Here is a 25,016-nt window from a genome sequence, read left to right as displayed (position 1 = left end):
GGGTGGCACAGGGGCATAGCGTGTAGAACTGCTGCCTCACAGCTCACATTAGACACCCACATTCGATACTATCCTCAGGTGCTGTCTGTGTGAAGCTCAGATGTTGACTGTATGAGTTCCCTCTGGATTCCTCCCACATCCGAAAGACTGCGGATTGTTCGGTTAATTGCCCCAAGCATGTCGGGAGTGGCTGAGAATGTGGGATAACATGGGACAAGTATGAAAGGGAGATCAATGGACAGCATGGACTCGATGGGCCGAAGAGCCTGTTTCCATGCTGTATCTCTCAGAAAAACAAAACTTGACATCTGCTAATTTTAGTTTCCACGAACATGTCAACAAAATAGAGAGAGTACAGAGGAGATTTACTAGAATGTTGCCTGGGTTTCAGCAACTAAGTTACATAGAAAGGTTGAACAAGTCAGGGCTTTATTCTTTGGAGCGCAGAAGGTTAAGGGGGGACTCGATAGAGGTTTTTAAAATGATGAGAGGGATAGACAGAGTTGACGTGGATAAGCTTTTCCCACTGAGAGTAGGGAAGATTCAAACAAGGGGACATGACTTGAGAATTAAGGGACTGAAGTTTAGGGGTAACATGAGGGGGAACTTCTTTACTCAGAGAGTGGTAGCTGTGTGGAATGAGCTTCCAGTGAAGGTGGTGGAGGCAGGTTCGTTTTTATCATTTAAAAATAAATTGGATAGTTATATGGATGGGAAGGGAATGGAGGGTTATGGTCTGAGCGCAGGTATATGGGACTAGGGGAGATTATGTGTTCGGCACGGACTAGAAGGGTCGAGATGGCCTGTTTCCGTGCTGTAATTGTTATATGGTTATATGGTTATATGGTTATGTACATCTAAATTTGAGGTACTCATTAATATGTTGACATCCCATGTTAGGAATGGGCTTTATCTGATTGTTAGGGTGGGCTGGACGAAGACACTATGAGACAGACCTGAAAATCATTGAGACATGGCAAGCAGATACGAGTCACACAGGGTGTGCAGGAAAGAACTGCAGATGCTGGTTTAAATCGAAGGAAGACACAAAATGCTGGAGTAACTCAGCAGGACAGGCAGCATCTCTGGAGAGAAGGAATGGGTGACGTTTCGGGTTGAGACCCTTCTTCAGACTGATGTCAGGAGAGGGGGCGGGACCAAGAGAGAATGTAGGCGGAGACAGTAAGACTGGTGGGAGAACTGGGAAGGGGGAGGGGATGGAGAGAGAGGGAAAGCAAGGGCTACTTGAAGTTAGAGAAGTCAATGTTCATGCCGCTGGGGTGCAGGCTGCCCAAGCGAAATATGAAGTGATGTTCCTCCAATTTGCGCTGGGCCTCACTCTGACAATGGAGGAGGCCCAGGATAGAAAGGTCAGATTGGGAATGGGAGGGGGAGTTGAAGTGCTGGGCCATCGGGAGATGAGGTGGGTTAAGGCGGACTGAGCGGAGGTGTTGGGCGAAACGATCGCCGAGCCTGCGCTTGGTCTCGCCGATATACAGGAGTTGACACCTAGAACAGCGGATACAGTAGATAAGGTTGGAGGAGGTGCAAGTGAACCTCTGCAAGTAAGGCACACAGTGGCTAACTGACAGACACACTATCCTCTTGCTTTGAAATTCATGTTTAAACTGGGAAAAACAACAGAGCGAGACTCTCACCAAATGGAGCCTTACCAAATGTGTAACACTCTTCCTAAGGTGCCATCATAAGATGGGCTGGTTTAACAATGGAAAAAAAGTCACATTTTAAATTATCTCGACTTGGAGTTAAAGAATATTTTACGGGTCTAAGCAAAGGATCTGTTCTCTGAAGCCAACCCTACTGCATACCGAAACTCCAGAACTAACATCGATCTCTATCGAAACCAAATATCCTCATTGAGAAGTTGCAATAATGAGATAGCAGCTTACTATTTACCCCTGAGCTGCTGGATTTGAAAGGGACTTTATGGGCCTGTTTTTGGTCTGTTAAGTCAAAGTTATGTAAGAAATTCCTGCGTCTATGTCTTGCTGTTTTATTTTGTCTGTCTATTTCTCTCCTTTTTTTGTTCAATCAAGTCTGTTTCTTCAGAGGGACGAGAGAATCTCACACTGACTGGGGTCGGGCTAAAGCATGGCACTGGTGCTCATTGGAAATACATGTTTCCACTAGTGGGAGAGTCTAGGACTAGAGGTCATAGCCTCAGAATTGAAGGCGGCTCATTTAGGAAGGAGATGAAATTTAGGAAGGAACTGTCTTTAGTCTGATGGTGGCGAATCTGTGGAATTCTCTGCCACAGAAGGTAGTTGAGGCCACAGTTCATTGGCTAGATTTAAGAGGGAGTTAGATGTGGCCCTTGTGGCTAAAGGGATCAGGGGGTATGGAGAGAAGGCAGGGATGGGATACTGAGTTGGATGATCAGCCATGATCATATTGAGTGGTGGTGCAGGCTCGAAGGGCCGAATGGCCTACTCCTGCACCTATGTTTCTAAGTTTCTAAGGCTGTGGAGGCCAAGTTAGTAGATATTTTTGAAGGCAGGGATAGATAGATTCTTGATTAGTATGGGTGTCAGGGGTCATGGGGAGAAGCCAGGAAGAATGGGGTTACGAGGGAGAGATAGATCAGCCATGATTGAATGGCGGAGTGGACTTGATGGGCCGAATGGCCTAATTCATAATCCTATTCCTTATGACCTTATGTCCAATGGCTCCAATCTTCCCCTTGAGCACCTGTATCCATTTTGCAAGAGTCAGCCCGATCCCAGTCAGTTTGGTGGTTCACCGATCCCTTGCTTGCTTGTTGTCATTGTCTGTGGAAACTAACTATCTTCCTCATTCAGAGCAATTGGAGAGGATTGAAGAGGGCATGGATCAGATCAATAAGGACATGAAAGAAGCTGAGAAAAATCTCTCGGATCTGGGCAAATGCTGTGGTCTTTGTTCCTGCCCCTGCAATAAGTAGGTGATGACTGCCGGTCCCAGAGGCCGCCTGCCTGCCTGCATGCTGCTTGCCGAGACATAACACCGTTCCATCTAGCCGCTGACTGACTCATAAACAAGAAGCACTTTGAGAAGCAGTCGGCAAATATGCCCGTTTTTTCATTCCCTTAGAAATTAATTCCCAATTTTCCACCCAAATGAATGAGAGGCAGAGTTGGAAATGTCCAGGCTGTCGGTCTGGACATGAAAGGGATAAGACTAAAAAAAAACATGCGTTTAGCGCCCGTAAAATATACCAAGCCGTGTCGCAGGAGCTCAGTAAAACTAAACATGCCACGACCGAGCCTCATATAACGGTTATTAGGACTGGCGATTCTAAATCTAAAATATACAAAATGCAGATTCCACAAATCTGAAATAACAACAACAGATAATGCTGGAAAGATTCACCACGTATGGGCAGCATCTGTGAAGAGAGAAGCAAAGTCGACGTTTCAGGTCTGACAAAGAGTCTCGGTCCTGAAAGGTTCACCATGTTTCTCGTTCCATAATTGCTGATGGTTCCAAGTTTGGTCAAAGAGTTATAAGCAGCACCTCGGAGGAAGAGTTAAGTCAAGTCAAGTCTATTCGTCACATACACATACGAGATGTGCAGTGAAATGAAAAGTGGCGATGCTCGCGGACTTTGTGCAAAATGACAAACAAACAAACAGAATCACATATTCTTTACATATTAAATATTGTGGGCAGAGGGAAAAAACTGCAATTTTAAACACCACACAACAGTAGAATGGTTCAGTAGAGTTAGTCCCTGGTGAGATAGGAGTTTACAGTCCGAATGGCCTCTGGGAAGAAACTCCTTCTCAACCTCTCCGTTTTCACAGCATGGCAACGGAGGCGTTTGCCTGACCGTAGCAGCTGGAACAGTCCGTTGCAGGGGTGGAAGGGGTCTCCCATGATTTTGTTTGCTCTGGAGTTGCACTTCCTGTTGTATAATTCCTGCAGGGGGGCGAGTGAAGTTCCCATAGTGCGTTCGGCCGAACGCATTACTCTCTGCAGAGCCTTCTTGTCCTGGGCAGAGCAATTCCCAAACCAGATTGTAATATTTCTGGACAAGATGCTTTCCACAGCCACTGAGTAGAAGCACTGGAGGATCCTCGGAGACACTCTGAATTTCCTCAATTGCCTGAGGTGGTAAAGACGCTGCCTTGCCTTACTCACGAGTGCTGAGGCGTGTGATGTCCATGTCATATCCTCAGAGATGTGGACTCCCAGATATTTAAAACAGCTCACCCTATCCACAGGATCCCCATTTATCCTCAATGAGAGATGATGTATAGAAGGTGAGGGAGAGGTTAAGCAGGCTAGGACTTTATTCCGTGGAGCGCTGGAGGCTGAGGGGCGAACTTGTGGAGGTGTACTAGTTCATGAGGGAAATGGACAGGGAAGATGCATGGAATCTTTTGCCCAGGGGAAGGGAATCAAGAACCGGAGGTCATAGCTTTAAGGTGAGAGATGATAGGAAGCTGAGGGGCAACGTTTTCACACAGAAGGTGATGGGCATTTCATTTCACTGCACATCTCGTATGTGTATGTAACGAATAAACTTGACTTGGCTTGGCTTGAGAACGAGCAGCCAGAGGAGGTAGTTGAGGCAGATACCATAACAATATTTAAGAGACATTAGGACATGTACATCGGGAGGATAGGTTTGGAGCGATATGGACCAAATGTAGGGAGGTGGGACAAGTGTAGATGGGGGATCTTTGCTGGCATGGACAAGTTGGGCTGAAGGGCCTATTTCCATGCTGTATGTATGACTCCATGACTCTAGACTCCATGAGCCCCCAGCATGAAAGGCAAGCCATGGATAGGAGATGGGAAAGAGAAAACTGGAGCACAGACTGGATGGTTTTATGAGTACAGGCTGCCTGCAAGATGCCATGCTCACAGCATCTGCACAATAGGCCAGTAGATGTTTCTGGGACAACGTTCCTCTCAAGCATGTCTTGTGCCTGGGAGCATAAAGTCAATGCATTTACTCATAATTTAAATGATCGTCTCTGGTTTGTTATCAGCATAGTGTTGCCTAGCAACATGCTCCGGTGAGAAAACAAATCTTGCACTAAGTAAGATAGTACCTGTCACAATTTCACACTGTTCCAAAGCACTTTGCAAACAATGAGATGGTTTTGAGATGTGACCAGTGTTGTCATGCAGGAGATGAAGCAGCTAAGTTGCTCTAATGTCAATGAGACTGTGTCAGGGTGATTCTCTTCGATGAGGAAGGCAGGGCAGGCTGAGGCCACCTCTTGGTGTAACTTAAACTGAGGCAAGGAACTGCAGAAAGTTCAACAGAGGCCTACGAGCAGGGGCAACACCCAAAAACAGAACGCAATACCATGTCCGAGCAATCTCAGTACCGACAGATCAAAGTTCTCCACTCATGTCACAAGAATAATAATAATAATAATAATGATCTTATTTATATAGCACATTTTTAGTCAACTTGCATTGACCCCAAAGTGCTTCACATAATTACATTACATTTACACACAGGCAAAGGTGGGTGAAGTGTCTTGCCCCAAGGACACAATGACAGCATGCACTCCAAGCGGGATTCGAACCGGCTACCTTCCGGTCGCCAGCCGAACACTTAGCCCATTGCGCCATCTGTCGTCCCACGGGGGCAGCGGTAGAGTTGCTGCCTCACAGCGCTACAGACCTCGGTTCCACCCAGCCCTCATGTACGTTCTCCCCGTGACCGCGTGGGTTTTCCCCGGGTGCTCCAGTTTCCTTCCACACTTCAAAGACGTACAAGTTTGTAGATTAATTGGCTTTGGTTAAAAATTGTAAATTGCCCCCTAGTGTGTGTAGGATAGTGTTATAGCCCTGTCCCACTGTACGAGTTCATTCCAAGAGCTCTACCGAGTTTAAAAAAAATCAAACTCGTGGTAAGCACGGAGAATGAACGTAGCGGGTACGTCGGAGCTCGGGGATGTCTCTTAGCGGCTCGTAACGCTAACGGCAGGTACTCGGGAAGACTCGCTATCGGCAGGTAAGACTGGTGAAGATTTTTCAACATGATGAAAAATGTCCACGAGAGCCCCGAGTACCGACGAGTGGCCATTACCGTAAATCTCCGAGTTCGAATCAGGGCAAAGTAGGAAGTGGGAGAGCTCTTTGAATGAACTCGTACAATGGGTCAGGGCTTTTAGCATTCGGGGATCGCTGGTCCGCGCAGACTCGGTGGGACAAAGGGCATGTTTCCGCACTGTATCTCTAAACCAAACTAAACTAAACTGGACGTGTACCTAGCCAGGCTGTCCCACCACAGTTACAAGACCAACATCAACCAAACAATTTGGAAAATTGGCCTGATATGTCTTGTTCACAAAAAGCAGGACAAATTCATTCTGGCTAATTACTGCCCAAGCAGTCTACAGTCAATGATCAGTAAGGGGGCAAGATGACCTTGACAGCATTGTGTTACAATGACCTGGCCATCTATGGCAGGTTTGGGTAACACCAGGATCAGTCAGCTCCAGGCTCTGCTGCACGGTGGCGCAGTGGTAGAGTTGCTGCCTTACAGCGCCAGAGACCCCACTCCCGGTGCTGTCTGCACGGAGTTTGTACGTTCTCCCCGCAACCGCGTGGGTTTTCTCCGCGATCTTCGGTTTTTTCCCACACTCCAAAGACGTGCAGGTATGTAGGCTAATTGGCTTGGCGCATGTGTAAAAAATGTTTCCCTAGTATAAAACACCATCTTAGTATGTTGGATAGTGTTAACGTGCATGCACCTGGTGGGCCGAAGGACCTGTTTCCGCCATAGAGTGTGGCTCACGGGTCTGATGTGTGAGTCACACACGGGGGAAGCGTGGAGACACAGGAAGACCGCTGTGGGGAGGATTTAGGGCTTGCAGCCATTCTCATGTCCCTGGCACTAACGAGTCGACTTCGGCGATTGTCCTCGACACTGCTGACCGCCTTCCTAGTGGTTGCACGCCAGTCGGTCCTCACACGGGCACGGGTTCGCAGTTCTCTTGGAGCTCCCCTAAACTACTCCGCCACCATCTCCCAAATGGGAATCAACGAGACAACAGCCACAGGTTCCCTTTGAAGTCACACATGTCATCCAGTTTAGTCTGTTGCATTCTGTACTGTGGGTAGAGTGAAAAGCCTTTGTCGCATGCTCTCCAGTCAGCGGAAAGACTACACATGGTTACAATCGAGCCTTCTACAGCGTGCAGAGGCAGGATCAAGGGAATCAAGTCAAGAGAGCGGGGCCGGATTAAGATGAAGAGATGCACTAAGCTATTTCACTTATGAGTCCCCCCCCGGCAGCCCCCGACTTGTGAAGCATTCTAAGGCGCCAACTCTACCACTGGAATCTCCACGTCCCATCCACTATCTCATCCCGTCCAGATCTTATCCTTGCGAATGCTGGTAATAGCATCCGCTAGTTTTTCTTCCACTAGCCTTTACCTCTCTGCACCGATCATATCATAGAGTGATACAGCAGGGAAATTGGCCCCTCAGCCCAACTCGCCCATGTGACCAACATGTCCATGCCTAATCCCTGGGATATGGAACAGGGGATTATACACCTGTGACGGGGGAGTCCAGGGATTGGGGACTTGGGGGAGGGGAGGTGGGATGGAAAATTCCTGATTTGGGACTGGGAGCAATTGCGAAGATCGGGGGGCAGAAAGATGTTCCCAACCATGAGTCAACAGAGTGTAATTCAACTGGGAAAAAAAGACTCAAAGTGCTGGAGTAACTCAGCGGGTCAGGCAGCATCTCTGGAGAAGCTGCTCTCTTCCCATATGCCTCAATTCCATTAGTGCTAAGAACTATATTTAACTCTCTTGAATACATCCAGTGAATTGGCCTCTTCGGTGGGGCGGCGAGGTTCGGAGGGTCCGGTGAGACAGCGAGGGGAGTGGGCCCCCCTAGATCTCGAGGCCCTAAGCTTAATCCGGCCCTGCAAGAGAATTTATTGCCATGTGTCCCAGATAGGAGAATGCAATTACATAGAAACATAGACAGTAGGTGCAGGAGTAGGCCATTCGGCCCTTCGAGCCTGCACCGCCATTCAATATGATCATGGCTGATCATCCAACTCAGTATCCCGTACCTGCCTTCTCTCCATATACCCTCTGATCCCCTTGGCCACAAGGGCCACATCTAACTCCCTCTTAAATATAGCCAATGAACTGGCCTCAACTACCCTCTGTGGCAGAGAGTTCCAGAGATTCACCACTCTCTGTGTGAAAAAAGTTCTCCTCATCTCGGTTTTAAAGGATTTCCCCCTTATCCTTAAGCTGTGACCCCTTGTCCTGGACTTCCCCAACATCGGGAACAATCTTCCTGCATCTAGCCTGTCCAACCCCTTAAGAATTTTGTAAGTTTCTATAAGATCCCCTCTCAATCTCCTAAATTCTAGAGAGTATAAACCAAGTCTATCCAGTCTTTCTTCATAAGACAGTCCTGACATCCCAGGAATCAGTCTGGTGAACCTTCTCTGCACTCCCTCTATGGCTCTATGCAATTCTTGCATTGCATTTGTAATGATGCTTGGAGCAAGATAAAATCCAGTAGAGTTTGTTTAAAGGGCCTCCAATGAGGTAGATGGTAGCTCAGGACCGCTCTCTAGTTGTTGACAGGGTCGTTCAGTTGCTCAGATGTGTGTCCACTATTCACACGGCTCCATCAGTGTTTCTATATCCATCTCTATGTCCATTTGTGAATCTGTGATATGGCCACATCATTTAGCCAGTCTCCGAGATGTATTGATGGGCATCAGATATGCTCTGGTCTCATGAAGTTTACAACCTCATGAATTTCTGACTCTCCTGGAGATATGGCTTTTCCGTCTCTGTGCTCGGTTAACAATGAGCCAGGTCCTATTTGAAGTTCTCAAATCAGTGTGCAATGTTGTGAGATAATGCTGTGATATCCCCCTGGATATAGTGAGTCCCCCCCACACCCCATGACACCAATGTCACAATACAAAGTGGATAATAGACAGAGGGGATTTCCAGCATCAGAGCCGACAAGATGTTCCTCCTGTGTATTAGAACAGTTAGGAAACATGGTCATGAGAGGTCTCCTATGGTCATGACAGGTCTCCAAAGAGTCTTAGCGTCTGGTCGTTTCTGGTCACCACTAAGTTTTCAACATGTTGAAAATTTCGGCAACCTATCACGGGTGCCGGCAGTCGCCTGTAAAGGTCGCGTAAGTGGGACAGGCCCTTAAGGCATAGGATGCAATGGACCAAGTGCTAGTCAAAAGAATTAATATGAAATAGGTACTAGATAGTTGGCAAACACATGATGGGCCAAATGGCCTGTTTCTGTGCTGCATGAATCCATGATCCGTCACCTCAGTTAAAGGATTGAAATAAATATATAAATAATGTATAGGAAGGGACTGCAGACCGAAGATAGGCACAAAAAGCCGGAATAGCTCAGCGGGACAGGCAGAATCTCTGGAGAGAAGGAATGGGTGTCGTTTCGGGTCGAGACCCTTAACTTAATGCAGCTGTTTCCATTTTCCTAAAAGTCACAAGAACCTATACGAGCATTGAATGAAATGTTTTCCAAACCCATCCAGCATAAGGCCTCTTTAGCTGATTCAGAGCTGTTTTCACATTGCAATTTGGAGTCAGCTTTGCATTAAGTTCAAACACACGCTCCATTGAATGGGAATTTCTTTCCGTAGGTAGATCATTGTGACATTTGACATAGCAAAACTAAATTGAGTAAGAAATGTTGCATCTATAAAGTTATTTCTTGTCCTCAAAACGTCTGAAAGAACTGTAGTCCCATTGAAGGTAAATGCTGGGGAAACTCAGCGGGTGAGGCAGCATCTATTGAGCAAAGGAAAAGGAAAAGGTGAATGGGTAATCCCATTGAAATTGTTTTTTGAGTGCAATGTAAGAGAAACCTTAAGGGCCTGTCCCACTTGGGCGACCTAATCCGCAAGTTCTGGCGATGTTGCCCTCGACATACTTGCAGCATGGTTGACACGAGGTCGTAGGAGGTCTTCGTAACTCTCCTTCATGCTCGAGAGTGGGCCCCGCGTACTCGAGGCCTCAGCTAGGTCGCGGCGTTTTTTTCAATATGTGAAAAAATGCCCGCGAGTAAAAAAAGGTCGCCATGGAAAAAATCGCTACTTTTTTCACTCGTAGGTTTAGTCGTAGTAGGTCGGCATGTTAGTCGTAGGTAGTCGAGGGTAGTCGAAGATAGTCGAAAGTAGTCTTCATCATAGTCGAAGGGAGGTCGAAGGAGATCGAAGGAGGTCGCCTTCACTCTCCACTATTCGGTGTCCAAATTTTCCCGAAGTTAGTTGAAGCTAGTTGTAGCTAGTCTTCAACATAGTCGAAGGAGGTTGAAGGAGGTCTTCAACATGTCAATTTTTCTAAACTAGCCAATTAGGTCGCCCAAGTGGGACAGCCCCTTCAGTATCTTAGTCAATGTTGACACAATAGCATAATTACTTAACTTGACAAACACAGTAAAATAGTGGTCCACAACTGTTCATCACCCAGCCGGTTTTAAACAGAGCATAAAAACTTGAATTTCTCTCAATGAGTATCTACTAAAAGACGACAGCAATTATTTGGAGAAGAGTTGACTAGCAAAAAATATCAATGCCAATTGACTTGGTTAATGGTCCTATTCAGAGTGGAAGAGAGAAATCAAACTGAACAATAGTTGCCAATCTAGGCAGAATATTTCTCCAGTACTGTATGGAATGGGAGGGTGTTACTTGGTAAAGTTGTGCACCAGTTCAATCTCAGACATTTAAAGCAGCTCAGGGGTAGGCTGGATTGACCATGCATTTACTCAATCGAAACCCACTCTATGCCTTTGCAATGGCATTTTGCTAAAGTGCCGCCAAATCTGGGCTGCCTTAATTCTCCGAAACGCCAACGCAGAGAGTGCAACTTAAGGAGCGAAGAAGGGAAAATTGAATGGGGAAAGAAAAAACAGGTACTCACCCAGCACAGTTGTATAAAAGAGTGTTCTTACAAATACCTTTTTATGGCTGTGCATATTTGGTGAAACACTTTGGTTGCACGTTGCTTGCAGTAGACTATCTATGAGACTGGGTTTGCTAGCATGTCTGCATGCTCTGGGTATGTTATAGTTTCAAGCCATCTTTTGCCTAGTTTCATCTTCTTGCATTGAGATCTTTGGCATAGACATCAACCAAACTCTCTTGGAGAACCTGCCTAAATATAAAACAACACGTCCGATGGACTAGTGGTGACGGTTGTGTCATCTAGTGATACCTACGTGACCTCTGGGCACTGTCTGGAACCAGCAAGGGGCTGGCCTTCACACCACCGGGAGTTTTGAAGCAACCAAACTCTTTGTCCATTTCCTCCTTCCAAGGTTAAGGAATTTTGAGGCCGGAGGAGCTTACAAGAAGGTGTGGGGGAACAATCAGGACGGTGTGGTGGCCAGCCAGCCGGCTCGAGTGATGGATGACCGTGAGCAGATGGCCATGAGCGGGGGATATATCCGGAGGTAACATACTTCTTTTTTCCCTCGGAAAGTTCGGACTTTCCTACTTTCCAAGTCAAGAGTGGTTTATAGCCATGTGTCCCAGATATAGATATAGATATGCCATTTATTGTCACTATACATGTACAGTGAAATTGAAAGCTGCTCGTACTCAGTGCATACATATAATTTAGTACAAAAAACAAGAAACAGAAAAACAAAAAAACAGAAGGGAGAAGGGGGGGGGGGGGGGGGGGAAAGGTGCACAATTCTGCGGCGCTATATACATATATACAGATGGAAGTCCGGGTGTTGAGCTGTGAAGTCAGTGCATGTGTGAATTTGAATTAAGAGTAGTTATAATTTTCGGAAAGCAACTATTTCATATAACGATGAAATTCATACCAGCAGCAGCACAACAGAATATGTAAACAAAATACTCTGTAAACAATATAGTAAACAAGAAAAAAAGTTCAGTGTGTGCGTATATTATATATATATATATATATATAATATACTAGACTATATATACTAGACAAAGTGGGACCCATCGGATCCCAGCATCACATGCGAGGGCTGGTCACCAACGCAATATTGCACCCCTCCACCAATTCCAATATTGCTCGCCAGTGGGTGGGGGGACTGTCTGTTGCGCTAGTATGTTGCGAGCCGAAGGTACTGGTTTCCAGAGGGCTAGTAGAGACATTGTTGGCCGAATGGATACTTGGGCTGGCATCCAACTGTTGCAACGATTTTAAAAGCAAAGCCAAAGCAAACAATTGGGCTGCCTGACAACCAAAATTAATTTGGTGAACATAAACTTTTAAAAAAGGCTAGGCAAACAATTAGGCTGCAGCCACCCGACAACCAAAATTCATTTTGTGGACACAAACTTGTTAAAAAGGCAAGGCAAACAATTGGGCTGCAGCCACTTTACAGCCGCATCGAGGGGACTCACCGTGGAGTAGACGTGCGTTCAGTGTTATTCGCAGCTCAGAGAGCCGTGACCCTCTCGCTTCCTGGGTCTGGCAGAGACTGAGTGAGGCATGACACTTCCGGGTTTTATAGTCCCTCCCCCGACCGCCAGCGGGGGCAGCAGAGAGAATGGGGAATTTTGTAAAAACATTAATATCTCTCTCACTTTTCATCAATGGGAGAAATCCTTTGGTCCCGGGAGGCGGAGGAAGGCTTTGAGCGAGGTGGCCAAAAATGACGGCCTTTGGTTGCGGCGTTCTCTCGGAAATCGCGCCACAGTGGGCCAAAAGCGGTCAAGATCAGACTTTTAGTAATATAGATATATATACACACTCACTCACACACACACACACATATATATATATATATATATATATACACATTGGGGACAAGGCAGGAGAATGGGGTTAGGAGGGAGAGATACATCAGCCATGATTGAATGGCAGAGTAGACTTGATGGGCTGAATGGCCTAATTCTACTATTCCTTATAACCCTTTGACATGCACATATATACATGCATATGCATACATACATACACATATAACATATGCACAGATACATATACATATGTGTGTATGTGTGTGGACATATGTGTATATATATAGGAGAGGGAAAACTCTGATTTAAAACCTCCACTGCCTTGTGGCCGGTGGAGGTAGTTGAGGCTGGGACTATCCCAACCTTTAAGAGACATTTAGATAGGTAGATGGATAGGACAGGTTTAGAGGGATATGGGCTAAACGCAGGCAGGTGGGACTAGTATAGATGGGGCATGTTGGCAGGTGTGAGCTGAAGGCCCTGTTTACACACTGAAAGACTCTATGACTCTGTGCAGGCAGCTGCTGGTTTGAACATATTTTTTGTTCTGGTTTTAGAGTCACAGATGACGCTCGGGAAAACGAGATGGAAGAAAACCTGGATCAGGTGGGCAGCATCATCGGCAACCTGCGGCACATGGCCCTCGACATGAGTAACGAGATCGGCTCTCAGAACGCCCAGATCGACAGGATTGTGGTCAAGGTGAGAATTCAACTGTGTCGTTGCAAATCCCAGCTGGAGTACAGTGGGTGACACAGCCTGGTAGCGATGAATAAGATACACGATGAGTCAAAGCGCATATGCATCCATATACACGTACACGCAATGAATATGCACGTGCATGCCTTCGTACCAAGACCACTCACAGGCATCCTCATACATAATCTCCACCATGCATATACATGCACACATACACACACAGAAACACATACACATGCACATACCCATGCACAGACACACATACATACATACACACCCAATTTCACACATACACACACACATGCCCACACACAGACACATACACATGCTTGTACATACACACACACACATATACATTTACATATACTCATGCATAAACCTACATACATGCACACATATTCACACACACACATACACCGACATGCGCACATACACGCACACATACAAACACATGCCCACACATACAAACCTACACACAAACATATACAAATGCACATGCCCACATGTACACATGCACACAATTACACATATACACATGCATACGCATACACACACAAATCCACACATACACACATGCACACGCATCCACACACAAATACACACATGCACACATGCACACACACAAATCTACACACACATATACACATGCATACACATACACACACAAATCTACACACACGCATACACACATGCATACACATACACACTTAAATCCACACACACACATATACACACACACACATGCCCACACACACCCATATACACACACACACACACACATATACAAATGCACATGTCCACATATACACATGCACACGCATACACATGTAAATCCACACACACACATATACACATGCACACGCATACACACACAAACCCACACATACACACACACACACATACACACACACACACACACACACACACACACACACACACACAACCACACACACACACACACACACACACACACACACACACATGCCCACACACACACACACACACACACACACAAGCCCCCACACACACACATATACACATGCATACACACACTAACACACACTCTCAATAGCAATTGTGTGTGTGCACCCATACACATTCTCCCCAACAGCAGCAAGCTGTGTTCCAATCCCCATCTAAGCTTGGTTCCCTTTCTCTTCCAGGGTGACATGAACAAAGCCCGCATCGATGAAGCCAACAAGCATGCCACCAAGATGCTGTGAGATGTCCCCATATGAGAGTCCTCCTTCCTGCCAGAGACACCCAACCCAGCATCCATCGCAGCATCTCCAAGGTCTAGGTGGGACACGTCCCTGTGCAGTGAAAGGAAAACCACAAGGTTCAACATCTCTGTACATTTTATTTTATTTCATCATTTCTCAGTGTAGCAAAATGTTCCAGTGTGTAAGGTGTATATTTCAATGCCGATAAGTGCAACTGCTTGCCCTGAGTGTACGATTTAGTTTTTATCTCTGTGCCGGTTGATTTTTTTAATGAATGAATTATTCACTGTAACCACCTGATAACATGAGCATGAATCGAGCTCGATGTGTGCAGCTGAATTTCGGTAAACATACTGCAAATCCCTTTCCCTTCTTGAAGATGTCATCCCCAGCACAGAAAGGGAGTGGCCCCTCGTAATGGGGTCTGATACAGAAATCGCAGAGTCTGAAAAACAGTTTGTATTGGGGACACAGTCAGTGTGGAACCATCCCGCAGTTCTGCTTGCCAGAGCTTCGAAGGCGCATCTGCCGATCTATAACCATATAACCATATAACAATTACAGCACGGAAACAGGCCATCTCGGCCCTACAAGTCCGTGCCAAACAAATTTTTTTCCCCTTAGTCCCACCTGCCTGCACTCATACCATAACCCTCCATTCCCTTCTCATCCATATGCCTATCCAATTTATTTTTAAATTGGATAGGCATAGATCTCCGAGATTTTATTCTGCCTCTCAGTGGCTGCGATTTTGCTCGTATTATTTCTCCGATGTCTTTTTTATGGCCGCTATAAGCCACTTGTTAATCCTGCCAGGCCAAACGCAGGATTCCCGTTTAATGCTGGGGGGAAATGGGAATAGTTGCTGGCATCAGATGGGGTGTTGACAAGAACTGAGCTGGACTTGCTCACTTCAAAGAGGGGGCCTTCAGCTGGAGACCACAACAAGACGTGAGATTGAAATTGACGTGCAGGAAGGAAAACATACATAACCCTGGTTCCCCATCAGACCACTTGGTTGAGAAAGGCCTTCCATCAATTGCCACCAATAACTCAAAAACAAAATAAAATTAAACTCACAATTTTGGGTACTAACCTTATTTCAGAAACAATATTAACATGAACCATTGGCCTGTTTCCCCCTTCGAGATGAGAAGTTTTGGATAATAATAATAATAATAATAATAATTTTATTTATAGAACACTTTAAAAACAAACATAGCTGCAACAAAGTGCTGTACATCACTAATCATTGACAAAAAAAGTTAATACACACCAAAAATAACAATCAAAAGAAATAGTAGGAAAAGACATGTAAAATAAAGAAACATCAAAAACACCACAAACAGAAGCAAAGCATGGTCAAAAGCCAGGGAGTACAAATGTGTTTTAACACTGGATTTGAAGATGGACAGTGAGGGGGCCTGTCTGATATGCAACGGCAACATCAGAAGTTTTCGCTGCCCATGAAAAGCAACCAGTCGCAAAATGGTTGATGTTTGTGGTTTGTCGTTCCAACCCTGGCTTAATTACATTTTTGTTATTAAACCTCGAGGGCAGTCACGGTGGCACAGCGGTAGAGTTGCTGCCTTACAGCAAAATGCTACGCCGGAGGCCCGGGTTCGATCCCGACTACGGGCGCCGTCTGTATGGAGTTTGTACGTTCTCCCCGTGACCTGCGTGGGTTTTCTCCGAGATCTTCGGTTTCCTCCCACACTCCAAAGACATACAGGTTTGTAGGTGAATTGGCTTGGTTAATTAAAAAAAAGAAAAAATAGTCCAAGTTGGCGATATGCCGAGTATTGCCGTGCCGACTACAAAAAACAAAAAAACAAAAAATTCAGACGGTTCAAATCTGACATTTCAAACTACAAAATGACATCTCAAACCTGAAGCTTTTCGGACAAAATCCATAACTCGTTTTAGAAACATAGAATCATAGAAAATAGGAGCAGGAGGAGGCCCTTCGGCCCTTCGAGCCAGCACCGCTTCTTTGTGATCATGGCTGATCGTCCCCTATCAATAACCCGTGCCTGCCTTCTCCCCATATCCCTTGACTCCACTAGCCCCAAGAGCTCTATCTAACTCTCTCTTAAGCTACTTTTACCTCCAGAAACAATGCCACTGTAATTTTCTTATTACATTTAATTTCAAATCCTGAGACTTTGTCGGTCTGTAACTCCCTATCGTTAAACCTGGTTAGATCCAAGCAATGTGATGGAGAGCCTTTTTCCCATCGCCCTACACTGGGTCTTTGGCGATAGACCCTGTATCCCACACATTTTCCAAGGACTTATCCAAGAAAATTTCCCTCCAGACAATCACGACTAAAATCTGCTTTCACCACTCCCCAAAGGCAGCACGTTCTAGATCCGATACATCTGTGAAAATAAAAATTCTCCCCAACTGACTCATTTTCTCATTCATCCGATCATCTTGTAGGTAGATACCATTTCTCTCTGTCTCTCCTGTTGCTGCTGAGTCTGACTCCTGTATCCTTTCAGTGTTCTAAGTGTTAAACCGAGGCTTGTGCTATGATATAGATTCACCGTTCCCATAACCAGACTGACTGTTCCAACTTTAATCTAATTCCCACACTCTTGCTAAACATCCTTATTGATCCCGTCTGAAGAAGGGTCTCGACCCGAAACGTCACCCATTCCTTCTCTCCAGATGTTGCTGCCTGCCCCACTGAGTTACTCCAGAAATGGTTCTCTTCTCATTAGTCGTCTTCTTGCCGATCAATATTTCCTCCTGCGGCTATGAACACTCATTAAAGGCTCCACCGTTCGAAGTTGCTTTGGTCCTTGAAACCAATAAAAGATTAACAAAAGCATCAGATAATCTCTGACCTCTCCGCCTCCAGTGGACCAGGGGAGTCAAGAGTCAAGAGTATTTAATTGTCATATGTAAAGAAACGGAACAGTAGAATTCTTACTTGAAGCAGCACAACAGGTTTGTAGACACAGTAGTCATAGGCCATACAATCAAGAAAAGGTTCAATAAATATATTTTAAAAACAAGATTAATGCAAATTAAAAACCCGAAACACAGCCAAGACGTTCGTAGTTCTTAGTTTAGTTGGTGTTTGAAAAGTTCACAAAACTAAGGGTTGTTGGGAAGAAACTTGGAGGATTTGGGGAGAGAGGAATGTAGGAGTGGTTCCAGAGAGGATGTAGGAGTGGTTCCAGAGCTGGTTGCAGCTTCTTAAAGGGCCTGTCCCACTTACGCGACCTTTACAGGCGACTGCTGGCACCCGTGATAGGTCGCCAACATTTTCAACATGTTGAAAATTCAGCGGCGACCCAAAAGACTCTTTGGAGACCTTTCACAACCATAGGAGACCTCTCACGACCGTACAGGCGACATGTCGCGGCTGACCTCAGGACCATACAGCCTGTGAGAGGCCTCCGAGGCTGAAAAGATTTTAATCGTGGCAAAAGGTTGCAATAACACATGGGGACTGGGAGAGCCTAGAATCGATGGCTGTACTCACACTCTGCATGGAGTAGCTGCTTTCTATTGAAGGGTCTCGACCCGAAAGCTGAAGGACATGGCTGGGGTCCCACAAAAGGACACAAAGTGAGGCAGCATCTATGGAGCGAAGGAAATAGGCAACGTTTCGGGACGAAACGTTGCCTATTTCCTTCGCTCCATAGATGCTGCCGCACCCGCTGAGTTTCTCCAGCATTGTTGTCGACCTTCGATTTTCCAGCATCTGCAGTTCCTCCTTAAACATCTTTTGATTCAGCGGCAGGGAGAGGCTGCTTCTTTGAGTGCTTGTTGGGAGGTTGTTGGGCTCGTTGTTGCTGTGGTCTCTGCGGGGACGGAAGTCCGCTCTGTGAACCCATCAGGTGCTGAGCCCCGGCCCACTCACACAGGACCCCCCCAACCCAGCTCAGCCCGAGACCTGCATGCGACCGGTGTGAATGTGTAACTGGCTTTACTTATTCCTCCCCCCCTCCCCCATACTGTCGCCATTGACGTTGTGCTGAGCAGACGGCTTGTTGTCATTCCCCCCCCTCCCCTCAGCCCAAGTTTGGGGGTCCGCTCTTCCTCCCCCCCGCCAGCGGAGACCGTGCATTTGTAGACGGTGCATGTCGGTGTTTGCCCCTCTCTGCTGCCCGCAAACCCAGACCCACCTCCTCCACTGCCTGCCCTCACTCAGTTGTGACCTGTAGCCCTGATGAGTTAAACTGAGCCCTTGAAGCTAACCTAGCTTGCTCATAGAATCCATCCCCACACCCCCAATAATTATCTCCCCGTTTTGTTTCCAATAGTTGGTTATCATTTCCCCGACCACCTGTTGTGGCGAACTCTCTCCTGTTTGATGGGCCCCTGAATGATGGACTAACTCTCTCCTGTTTGATGGGCCCCTGAATGATGGACTAACTCTCTCCTGTTTGATGGGCCCCTGAATGACGGACTAACTCCTGTTTAATGAATGGGACTAACTCTCTCCTGTTTGATGGGCCCCTGAATGACGGACTAACTCTCTCCTGTTTGATGGGCCCCTGAATGATGGACTAACTCTCTCCTGTTTGATGGGCCCCTGAATGATGGACTAACTCTCTCCTGTTTGATGGGCCCCTGAATGACGGACTAACTCTCTCCTGTTTGATGGGCCCCTGAATGATGGACTAACTCTCTCCTGTTTAATGGGCCCCTGAATGATGGACTAACTCTCTCCTGTTTGATGGGCCCCTGAATGACGGACTACCATTTCATTTCAATCCCATCCCGGAGAAGGCCAGCAGAGAAAGGGTTATTTCTCCACTGAGAAGTCGATGTCGGCACAGGGGCATCTAAAAGATGCACTTTGTGAGCAAAGAGCCACTGGGAAATTCATCCTGATTCAGTTCCTGTTCCTTCACCAGAAAGCTAGAGGCCAAGATAAACAAAAATGCTGGAGAAACTCGGCGTTTCTCCAGCATTTTTGTGTACCTTTCATTATCCAGCTTCTGCAGTTCCTTCTTAAACAGCTAGAGGCCAACATTGGTTTCTTAAGGCAGTTAAAAATCTATCCCAGACAACATTAATCCTCTCCCCCTCACCCCCCCCTCACCCCCCACCCCCCATCCCCCTCCCTCGCCCCCTACTCCTGCCCCTCCATCCCCCCCCCCCCCCCACCCCTCCCCCCCCCCCCCCCCCCCCCCCCCCCCCCCCCCCCCCCCCCCCCCCCATCCCCCCCCCCCCCCATCCCCCCCCCCCCCCCCCCCCACCACCAATTCCAAGACTCTTCATAACAACATGCATTTACATTGAAAGACAAAAGTATTTTAAAAATACCTAACACATTGCCGTATATTTAAAAGTTAAATTGTTACTTTTACAGATATGCCCTTTTATTTTTTTATTGTGTGTGTGCGTGTATGTGTGTATATACAGGTCTCGCTGGATGATACTTTTTGAACACAATGATTTAACCATGTGAATTGCTTTAATGAACCCCAAGTCCCGGCTCGCTGCATTGCACAGGTGAGCTGGGATTTACTAGTCAGTAGAAACTTTAAAAAATAGGTGGGAAATGTCCACTGTTACCAATGGCCACGAGAGCAGGAAAGAGGGGATGTCGGGAGTTCCACTCGCCTGAACGCACACACCTCTCGTGTCTCCGCTCCGAGTCCTCCCTGCTGAAGTGGAAGCTACACATCTCTCTGTAGGGCTGGTGCAAGCAAATGGCTACTAAACGCAATGTAGCCACACTCTTTGTCAGTAGTCCCTGAGGTGAAAGGACTGTTTAGATGAGCACATCTCTGTTCACATCTCGTTGTTTAAGAGGGAACTGCAGATGCTGGAGAATCGAAGGTTACACAAAAAAGCTGGAGAAACTCAGCGGGTGCAGCAGCATCTATGGAGCGAAGGAAATAGGCAACGTTTCGGCCCGAAACGTTGCCTATTTCCTTCGCTCCATAGATGCTGCTGCACCCGCTGAGTTTCTCCAGCTTTTTTGTGTAACCTTCTGTTCACATCTCACTGCAGTTCAACCAGGGACGTTGTTTGACTTTGCTAGTCCTAGGTGAATGCTTCGCTGTAGTGGTTAGTTTGGGTGAGTAGATGTTTGCAATGGTCAGTGTGGGTGTGGCATCCTTCAATGGCCAATATGAGGGAGTACCATTCAGTTATGGTCAGTGTGGGTCGGGCCATATGTCTGACTGTACTTAAGGAGTAGTGTGCAGGTTTGTTTAAGGAGTAGCAAGCAGGTGTGTGTGAGGAGTCGTGAGCAGGTGTGTTTAAGTGTGCAGTGTGCGCGTATGGAGTAGTGACGGGGACTGGTTCAGTGAGGAGTGAGCAGGGGTGTTTAACGAGTAGTGAACAGGTATGTTTGTGGGTAGTGTGCACAAGTGTGAGTAGTGAGTGGGTGTGTTTACGGGGTAGTGATTAGGGATGTTCAAGTGGGTAGTGTGCAAGTGTGTTGAAGTAAATAGCGTGCAGGAGTGCATGAGTGTGTTGAAGTGAATAGCGTGCAGGAGTGCATGAAGAGTTGTGATCAGGTGTGTTTCACACTAGTGTGCAAATGTGTTGAAGCAAATAGCGTGCAGGAGTGCATGAAGAGTAGTGATCAGGTGTGTTTGTGGTCAACGTGCTAGTGTGTTCCAGTGGGTTAGCGAGCAAGCCTGTTTCAGCGGGTAGCGTGATTCAGTGAATAAGTGCAAGTGGTGGTGTTTAAGTGGGTGGTGTACAGTAGAGTGTGTTTTAAGGAGGTTGTGTGCAGGTGAGAATATTTCAGTGTGTAGTATGTGTGTGGGTGGGTGGTCTTTGAGTGACGTATACTGGAGAGCACTGCACAGATGACCTCTGGACATTGCGAGATAGGTAACACTAGCACGGAGAGAGGCAGAGGGCCACACTTGCCCCAAATAGACACGTCAGATGCTCCCTGATTCAGTGGAGGTGTGGGGTGATCCCGTTATCATTTACAGAGCTGGACCCTGAAGCTCCCTGTGTTGCCCAGTTCAGCAGTGAGGTTCTGGAGCAGACACAGCGAGTCCATGCAGGTTCTGAAGGTCTCCTTGGAGAATTTGTCCCCCAAATTGGTGAAAAAAAATCAGAGACAGTTTTATTCAAATCTTCTTTGGGTATTTCAGAAAATAAAATCTTGCCCTTCCTAATACTGACTCCCCAACACTGTCATTCCCCTTCATGTGTCATGTTTCCACTTTTTTCCTCTTCTCACAGGTTGATAAAGTGCTTTCCTTCCTTTTGGCCTTGTCTGAGAGTCACTGTCTGTGGATCTACGATCTGCATTGTTTGCTGCATGTTAGTGTTTAACATGTAACTTCTAAATGTGTGACCAATGGCTATATCACTCTTGTCTTCACCTAAGTCCAATGTACACCACTACTGGCGATGCACTGCTATGAATCAGAAAATAAAAAGAAATGCATTCAAATTTCTAGAACAATCTACGACCTTTTGTCTTCTTTATGTCAAGTGTCTTCGTATTAGAATATGTCCAACTATTTCTCATGTCTGTTTTTGCGTGGTGTTACCTGATGTGTTGTGTGATGCTTTCTCCTGATCGACAGTCAGAACCTTTCTCCCAAGGTGGAAATGTTAAAGACTTGAGGGCAAATCTTAATGCCCCTGTCCCACTTAGGAAACCTGAACGGAAACCTCTGGAGACTTTGCGCCCCACCCAAGGCTTCCGTGCGTGTGGTTCCCGGAGGTTTTTGTCAGTCTCGCAACCTGCTTCCACTACCTGCAACCTCCGGCAACCACCTGCAACCTCCGGGAACCGTACGGAAACCTTGGGTGGGGCGCAAAGTCTCCAGAGGTTTCCATTCAGGTTTCCTAAGTGGGACAGGGGCATTAAGGTGAGAGGGGAAAAGTTTAGTTTAGTTTAGAGATAGCTCACACAGAGAGTGGTGAATCTCTGGAACTCTCTGCCACAGAGGGTGGTTGAGGCCAGTTCATTGGCTATATTTAAGAGGGAGTTAGATGTGGCCCTTGTGGCTAAGGGGATCAGAGGGCATGGAGAGAAGGCAGGTACGGGATACTGAGTTGGATGATCAGTCATGATCATATTGAATGGCGATGCAGGCTCGAAGGGCCGAATGGCCTACTCCTGCACCTAAATTTCTATGTTTCTATAGCGCGGAAACAGGCTCTTCGGCCCATCGAGTCCATGCCGACTAGCACATTAACACTATCCGACACACACAATACACAATAGACAATAGGTGCAGGAGTAGACCATTTGGCCCTTCGAGCCAGCACCGCCATTCAATGTGATCATGGCTGATCATCCCCAATCAGTACCCCGTTCCTGCCTTCTCCCCATATCCCCTGACTCCTGTATTTTTAAGAGCCCTATCTAGCTCTCTCTTGAAAGCATCCAGAGACCCTGCCCCCACTGCCCTGTGAGGCAGAGAATTCCACAGACTCACCACTCTCTGTGAGAAAATGTGTTTCCTCGTCTCCATTCTAAATGGCTTACTCCTTATTCTTAAACTGTGTGGCCCCTGGTTCTGGACTCCCCCAACATCGGGAACATGTTTCCTGCCTCTAGCGTGTCCAAGCCCTTAACAATATTATATGTATCAATGAGATCCCCTCTCATCCATCTAAACTCCAGAGTGTACAAGCCCAGCCGCTCCATTCTCTCAGCATATGACAGTCCCGCCATCCTGGGAATTAACCTTGTAAACCTACGCTGGGCTCCCTCAATAGCAAGAATGTCCTTCCTCAAATTAGGGGACCAAAACTGCACACAATACTCCAGGTGTGGTCTCACTAGGGCCCTGTAGGGACAATTTTCACTTATACCAAACCAATAAACCTATACATCTTTGGAGGAAACCGAAGCTGACTGGAGAATGGGAAACAAGGTTACGATGGCACAGCGGTAGAGTTGCTGCCTCACAGCGCCAGAGACCCGGGTTCGATCCTGACTACGGCTGCTTGTCTGTACGTTCTCCCCGTGACCTGCGTGGGTTTTCTCCAGGATCTCCGGTTTCCTCCCACACTCCAAAAACATACAGGTTTGTAGGTTAATTGGCTTCGGTAAAAAAAATTGTAAATTGGCCCTAGTGTGTGTCAGATAGTGTTAGTTTGCAGTGATGGCTGGTCGGTGTGGGCTGTAGAGCCTGTTTTCGCGATACGATACAATACGATAGAACCTCGAAGGGCCGAATGGCCTACTCCTGCACCTATTTTCTATGTTTCTATTAGGGGCTAGTAGAATCAAGGGATATGGGGAAAAGGCAGGCACGGGTTATTGATTGGGGACGATCAGCCATGATCACAATGAATGGCGGTGCTGGCTCGAAGGGCCGAATGGCCTCCTCCTGCACCTATTTTCTATGTTTCTATCTCAGAGAAAACCCACACAGTCATGGGGAGAAGGCACAAACTCCATAGTCGAGATCGAACCCGGGTCTCTGACCCCACACAAGATACAAATCCTGCCCATTCAACCTCCTCCCATCGAAACGTCCAATCACAAATTTAGTTTAGTTTAGTTTGGAGATACAGTGTAGAAACAGGCCCTTAGGCCCACGATATCTTACACACACTGGGGACAATTGACAATCCTACCAGGCTAATTAGCCTATCTATAAACCTGCATGACTTTGGAGTGTGGGAGGAAACCGGAGATCCCGGAGAAAACCCACGCAGGTCACGGGGAGAACGTGCAAACTCCGTACAGACAGCACCCGCGGTCAGAATCGAACCCACACTGTTATGCCCCCTGTCCCACTTAGGAAACCTGACCGGGAACCTCTGGAGACTTTGCACCCCGCCCAAGGTTTCCGTGCAGTTCCCGGAGGTTTTTGTCAGTCTCCCTACCTGCTTCCACTACCTGCAACCTCCGGCAACCACCTGCAACCTCCGGCAACCACCTGCAACCTCCGGCAACCACCTGCAACCTCCGGCAACCACCTGCAACCTCCGGCAACCACCTGCAACCTCCGGCAAACACCTCAGATTCAGATTCAGATTCAGATTCAGATTCAATTTTAATTGTCATTGTCAGTGTACAGTACAGAGACAACGAAATGCATTTAGCATCTCCCTGGAAGAGCGACATAGCAAACGAAACGTCCAATCACAACCTGCAACCTGCAACCTCCGGGAACCGCACGGAAACCTTGGATGGGGCACAAAGTCTCCAGACGTTTCCGTTCAGGTTTCCTAAGTGGGACAGGGGCTTAAGGCAGCAACTCTACCGCTGCGCCACCATGCTGCCCCATGTCCATGTAAACAATGACTCACTTCTTCCAAGTGCGTGTAGTGCTCACAATATGGTCTCTTGTGCTTTGTTTGTGCTGGGAATTATCGCCATTTTGCGTTCCTCCCCATCTGTTTTGCTTGGGATATGTTTTCTTGAACGGGTTCATTAATTTCGACACCTCGTCCATTGAA

The 25,016-nt window shown here is 46.9% G+C and overlaps 1 protein-coding gene across 2 annotated transcripts in view; it reads left to right on the top strand.

Moving 5' to 3' along the window:
- LOC129714199 (synaptosomal-associated protein 25) overlaps window positions 1-19,075 on the top strand; it is a 113,530-nt gene extending 94,455 nt beyond the window's left edge. For both annotated transcript variants that reach the window (XM_055663721.1, XM_055663720.1), the window contains exons 5-8: window positions 2,820-2,937; window positions 11,322-11,456; window positions 13,284-13,428; window positions 14,589-19,075. In XM_055663721.1, the coding sequence (XP_055519696.1) occupies window positions 2,820-2,937; window positions 11,322-11,456; window positions 13,284-13,428; window positions 14,589-14,648 (458 nt within the window). In that variant the 3' untranslated portion in view covers window positions 14,649-19,075. The remainder of the gene's footprint in view (window positions 1-2,819; window positions 2,938-11,321; window positions 11,457-13,283; window positions 13,429-14,588) is intronic.
- The last annotated feature ends 5,941 nt before the right edge of the window (window positions 19,076-25,016 follow it).

Source organism: Leucoraja erinacea, chromosome 38 (assembly GCF_028641065.1).
Source record: "Leucoraja erinacea ecotype New England chromosome 38, Leri_hhj_1, whole genome shotgun sequence".
NCBI classification, from domain to species: Eukaryota; Metazoa; Chordata; class Chondrichthyes; order Rajiformes; family Rajidae; genus Leucoraja; species Leucoraja erinaceus.
This window is presented reverse-complemented; position numbering and strand designations above follow the sequence as displayed.